Source organism: Lepisma saccharinum, chromosome 18 (assembly GCF_977018435.1).
Source record: "Lepisma saccharinum chromosome 18, izLepSacc3.1, whole genome shotgun sequence".
In the NCBI taxonomy this organism is placed as follows: domain Eukaryota; kingdom Metazoa; phylum Arthropoda; class Insecta; order Zygentoma; family Lepismatidae; genus Lepisma; species Lepisma saccharinum.
The window spans coordinates 42,753,123-42,759,122 of record NC_139246.1 but is presented as its reverse complement, the minus strand read 5'-3'; the positions used below and the strand labels follow the sequence as shown (position 1 = coordinate 42,759,122).

Genomic DNA, 6,000 nt, shown 5'->3' with positions numbered 1-6,000 from the left:
CTTCCGAGTGTCCAGTGGCGTGCTCAAGGAGGGGTGGTGAGGATCATAATTCTGCTTAGGCTCAATATTCTTTAAAAAAAAATAAGAAAGAAAAGGCAGGAAAAGATGGCAAAATGAGGAATTCAGGAATGACTACTAAAAAGTACACGTAACCTCCCTCCCTTCGAAAATCCTAGGCACACCACTCGATTCTCTGCTATTTCCACTTGTTAAGAGGAAAAGCACACATTGAACGATATGAATATGCTTTTCATTATCAAAACAACAATTAACGGCGAACCATAAAGGTTCTTCTTACCTTTAAACGCGACAACTGAGGTGTTTGCATTTCAGTTTCCATCATATTTAATAATTCTCGTCGTATCGGAAAGAATTATGTGTCTAGTCGTAAGATCTATGGTATGAGCTTTTACATTGAATTGGCAGTGACCTTGGCGTTTATCGCAGAGATATATTGTGCCCTTCCCTCTCCGTTGAAAGATCGACCCTAACGTTTGGCAAATCTTGCGATGACTACGCAAAAATTTCACGCTTCGCCACTGTACGGTAGGCCTAAGGGGCTCCGTCATAGATATTGATTCTAAAAAGGCTCCGCAAGTCAAAAAAGTTGGTTTACAGGATTCCTGTTGGGAAGCCTGATGGTAAGAGACCAGTAGGAAGGCCAAGACGAAGATGGAGGGATAACGTTGAGATGGACCTAAAAGAAATCGGTAAGGATGGAAAAGATTGGATTGATTTTGCCCAGGATAGGGACAGATGGAAGGCTTGCGTTGCTGCAGCCATAAACCTTCGGGTCTAAGAAGACTAGAGAGTTAGTTAGTTAGTTCGAGCATTGGGGAAGTGTTACTACTTACTCCTCCAGGCATTGTAAGGATCGGCTGAGTTTCCTGTACAGGGGCGTAGAGAACCGCCGCCACAGTTGGGGTCCGTTGTCCGTCTGCAGGATGCAGCTGTTGGCTGTGAAGGCTGCGTCGATCAGCTTCGATGCCCGGGAGTCCCTTTCCTCATCTTCCTCCAGGTTGCTCATCCTCGTGTCGAAAGCCACGAGGCATATCACTGCAACATCGAAACAATATGTGAAAGAAAACAACTATAACAGAACGTCACATAATATAATTTTAAAGTAACACAGTTAAAAATATGCAAGGTGTCAAAAAGCACCGCATCAGGATAGAAATTACTACAAGATCTGCTAAGTGTACAATAAGTTCTTCGTCGAATTTCCACAGATATACTGTATTTTCCACGTCATGGGGTACTTTTGGGACACCCTGTATAGCGGGGAGAATATAAATGGCAATAGCGGAGATAATAGTGACATTTAAAAGGTAAAGTTCTCCGTGCACTTTGCACCATGCCATTGAGGGATCTATGGGTAGGGCCTCACACATTACATCATCACTTCCATTTTGGAGGTGATGTGATCAACACCACGCTCCGGCCGCCTTTATCCCCCAGCAGGTGCCCATATAATTGAGGCTGGGCAAGTCCCAGAACCGCATATTGCGGGGACATCACCAACCCTAGGATTCGAACCCAGGTGTGCAGCGTGGCAGCCAGACACCATACCGACTAGACAACTGCAGCTCCAATAGTGATATCAACAGCGTTTATTTTTTTTCTTGCTGTATGCAATGGTACGCCGTAGAGGCACCTTTTTAGATAGGTAACAAAATGACAAATAACATTTTATTTTAACGACGGAAATTGTGTGTGTGTAACAACATTCATGCACGATTATTTAGGAACATACCACAATATTTTGGGGATGTTAATGATAACCACAATTTCTAACCAACAGAATAACAATAACTAACTAACTTGAAGAGTACCGGAGCCTTTTTTTCCAAACAAAAAGCACTGGATATTAACACAGACAAGGATATATACCATTAATAAAGATTATTTTAACATTTAATTGTTATTATTATTATATATAATATAAAAAATAGAATAATAATATTAATGACACCCCAAAACTAACTACTGTTATGATGTTGGTGTTGTTACTTTTCGCTTAAGTGACTTTGGGTCTCATGTTCGATACTTATTCTCTCACAAATTTGGAAAATTTTGCGGACTGTATGTTACAACCAATGCATTAAACTTCTACGTATCGTTACTTGAAGCCTAGTCTGATTATAATAATAATAACATGTGACGTAACAGCCTGTGAGGGGCAGTGCTTACCTACTGACTGCCGGCCTCGCTCCAACCAGAGATGAGTGATCATCCAACCAGTTACGGGGTGACGTGTGGTCAGCACGACGAACCCCCCAGCCGTTATAGGAGATTTCCCAGACCGGGTTACGCTACTCATTCGTAGCTCCCAATTTCCCCACGATGCTGGGTGGCCACCGGTCCCATACACAGGCAGAAATGTCAGGAGAACAGTTGTTACGCTTCCCCCAGGACACTCGAACCTGCGCGCCTCCCGTAGCCAGAGCCCAAAGCATGACTCCTTAGGCCACATTTCCACAGTGCGGGACAGTCTCTTTGTATTAATTACATAAAACGTATGTTTGAGGAGCTACTCTGTGAGCGAGGGTATTGAGAGAAAAAGTCACGATCTCGCCACAGAAGTTCGAATCATGACCTAGGCGGCACGTTAGTCTTCCTTCATCAATTCCATCTAGTCATCATCCGCTACCACTGTGCCATCGGAGAGGCTCGTTCATTGGTGGAGCCGTCTAGCGTCACTACTTGCGCAGAGACTTCTTTTCGTTCGCTAGCTCCAGAGATAACTGAGACAGAGTGTAAGAACTTGTAGTTGTGGGCAAACAACCTACTTACATTCCAGAAACAACCTGCTAAGTTCGGTCGAAAAGTCAGCAGTGGGTTGTTTCAGCCTGTGGATTCTCTTCAGGAACTCCCGCATGACGACATCGGCCGCTGGTAAATAGGAGCGGACGTTCTGGGGGCGACTCAGCCCCTTCTGGAAAATAGCTCGCAGCTTACCCCATTCAGGGCCGTTTCTGCAAAAGACACAAAGGTATTTTGATAAATAACTGTTACATTTGCAAAATCATAAAAAATACGCACCACTCTACTCCTCAGTTCTATAAGGTTAACAAAAATGCCATTAACTTTTAAAATTTCATAAACATGAAGATTTGGGGTGGCAAGTGCCCCACCCTTGCCCCTGCCAAGTTACACCTATGGAGAAAGTTTGGGTTAGAACTTTTTCTGTTCTTGCCTATCGAATAAATATCAACTGATTTTTTTTTTCGCTAGCAGTGACAGGAGAAGGAAAACGCTCTACGAAGCCAGAGCTTAAAGGTTCGAACTCCATCTATGACTTATTATTTTCATCATTCATCTTCGTTGAAAAAGAAAGAAAAAGAAATTCTGTCATAGCAACAAGATGATCAAAAATGTTTGCTATTGAAAGAATATTTCTAAAAACCTAAGTATATGATATGATTTCACAAAATATTGGCTTAAGAAAAGAAAAATAATTATTGCATTTTATTTGACAAAAAAGATTCGTGCCTAATATTTCTGTTGTATATGGTGGAACAGAATGCAACTTCTGACACGGTGAGCCGAATGGTTAGCATAGCGCGCTACAACGCCTGGGTCCCGGTTTCGAATCCCGGCTTGAGCATGGGTGTTCTTAAGGCCGTACGCCGGGGGCGCACAAACAAAAGGCTGCGTGCGCTTGTGGTTAAAAATGTATACCACGAGCGCACAAAATCCATGGCGATGTTCCCACGTTGTATCAACTGTTAAATTCTTTCTTTCAGGTTGATTACAGAATACCCCGATGCAACGATTTACGCGGATAGTTCCGAACCTAACCTATCGTAACCCATACTAACCTTCCTAACTTAACAAAGTCATTCATTGTATTCATGCAAGTTTTGTTATAATAAACATGTGTAATACGTCTTTATATTTGACTTTTTATGCAATTAAATTATCCTCTACACAGGCCAGCCATTACACAATCATATGGCAACGCAGCATTGGATGTTGTGCGCTCGTGGCACCTTTCATATACCACCAGCGCACACTTTTTTTCTGCGCTAGTGGACTGCACCCGTTCTTTATGACTGTCCCTTCATCAATTCCATCATAATACTCACCTCATCTTCGCGATTGCGGCAGAAAAGCGAAGAAAAAGAAACAAAATCAACTAGTCAATATTTCATAGCGATTTGCCTTTGGGTGTGTAAAATATGTCTGGTAAAATGGTACAGTCTGTGGCGTACGCAACGGGGGGGGGGCTTACGGGGTTTAAACCCCTTGTGAAATGTTATGAAAAATGCTGTGGAAAAAAATGGCCACTTTATCAGTCAAAGATCTGAGACAATACTATTTCTATTACTACTGCTACTACTAATAATAATAAAAATAATAATAATTTGAATTATTATTTCCAAGCACAGCATTCCTAACACACGCGTCTTTCAGAGAGAAAGCCTTGAGAATTAACACGTATTCTTGAAAATAAAATATGAGGGCAACTATGATTTAAAAGAGAGAGAACTTGTTTTGTATCTCAGTTGCAACAATGTTCAATGCACTGGCGTACACAGGATTTTTTTTTTCGGGATGGGCTGGAATAGTAAATGTGGATAGCACATGCCTTCGTTTTGGAGGGCAGGATGCTTACATAATATAATATTTCGTATTTTTGGAGCTAACTAACTAACTCTCTAGCCTTCTTAAGCCCGAAGGTTCATGGCTGCAGCAACACAGGCCTTCCATCTTTCCCTATCTTGAGCAAGATCTATATACTCTTTTCCATCCCTACCGATTTCCCTTAGGTCCATCTCAGCGTTGTCCCTACATCTTCGTCTTGGCCTTCCTACAGGTCTCTTACCATCAGGTTTCCCAACAAGAATCCTGTAAACTCCTCTTTCCTCTCCCATTCGTGCCGTATGGCCTGCCCACCTAAGTCTTCTTGATTTAATTATTCAAGATTTCTTGATTTAACCTTCTCCACTCACCTGTCTCCTCATCCCTTTTAGGTCCAAAGATTTTCCTAAGGATCTTATTTTCAAATACTCTCAATTTATGTTCCTCTTTCAATGTAAGGGACCAAGTTTCACATCCATATAATACTACAGGCAAAATTACTGTTTTGTATATTTTAACTTTTAGTTTCTTAGATATTAAACGAGAAGACAAAAGTTTATGAAGAGAGAAGTAACATGCATTTCCTGAATTAAGCCTACTTTTTATTTCCTCTTTAATATAATTTCCATTTGTTAATATTACTCCTAAGTATTTGAATTTGGAAACTGGTTCAAACGAGTTGTTATCAATAATTAGATTTTGATTATTACCTAACACTTGGTTTCGGCCTGTAAGCATATATTTAGTTTTCTCTTTGTTAACTTCCAAACCTATCTCTTTAGCAGTTTTGAAAAATATTTTAGCATTATTCTTAATTGTATTCACATCATCCCCCAGTAAGTCTACATCATCTGCATATGCTAACAACTGAGTCACACCATTTAATTTTAGTCCTTCTTTAGTTTCTTTTACCTTCCTAACAGCATATTCTAAGGCAAAATTAAAGAGCAATGGAGATAATGCATCTCCTTGTTTTAACCCATCATGAATTGTAAATTTGTCAGACATATTAATACCCACACGAATTTTACTTTCTGTTTCACTGGTTATCATACTAACAAGCTTCTTAGGTATTCCAAACTCTACTAATATATTATATAATTTATCTCTTTTGACCGAATCATATGCTTTTTTGAAATCAATGAATAGCTGATGGACATTTTGATTATATTCCCACTTTTTTTCAAGTGTCTGTCTGATGTGAAAAATTTAATCTGTAGTTGATCTGTTACGTTTAAATCCACATTGATAATCACCTATAATTTCATTAGCATATGGGGTTAGTCTTGCTAAAAGAATGTTAGCTTTTCAGTTTATTCAAATTGTATTCAAAGACAAAAATGGTAATCGGGACTCACTTTCAAAGAGGTTTCGCATTTACACATTTTGATTTTTTCAAGTTCTTAACGGATTTTT

At 40.0% G+C, this 6,000-nt stretch overlaps 1 protein-coding gene across 1 annotated transcript in view; it reads right to left on the bottom strand.

Moving 5' to 3' along the window:
• Positions 1–850: 850 nt before the first annotated feature.
• dib (Cytochrome P450 302a1, mitochondrial) overlaps positions 851–6,000 on the bottom strand; it is a 41,298-nt gene continuing 36,148 nt past the window's right edge. The window contains exons 4-5 of the mRNA XM_083140478.1: positions 2,794–2,975; positions 851–1,056 (exon numbers count right to left, since the gene is read on the bottom strand). Of these exons, the coding sequence (XP_082996604.1) occupies positions 851–1,056; positions 2,794–2,975 (388 nt within the window). The remainder of the gene's footprint in view (positions 1,057–2,793; positions 2,976–6,000) is intronic.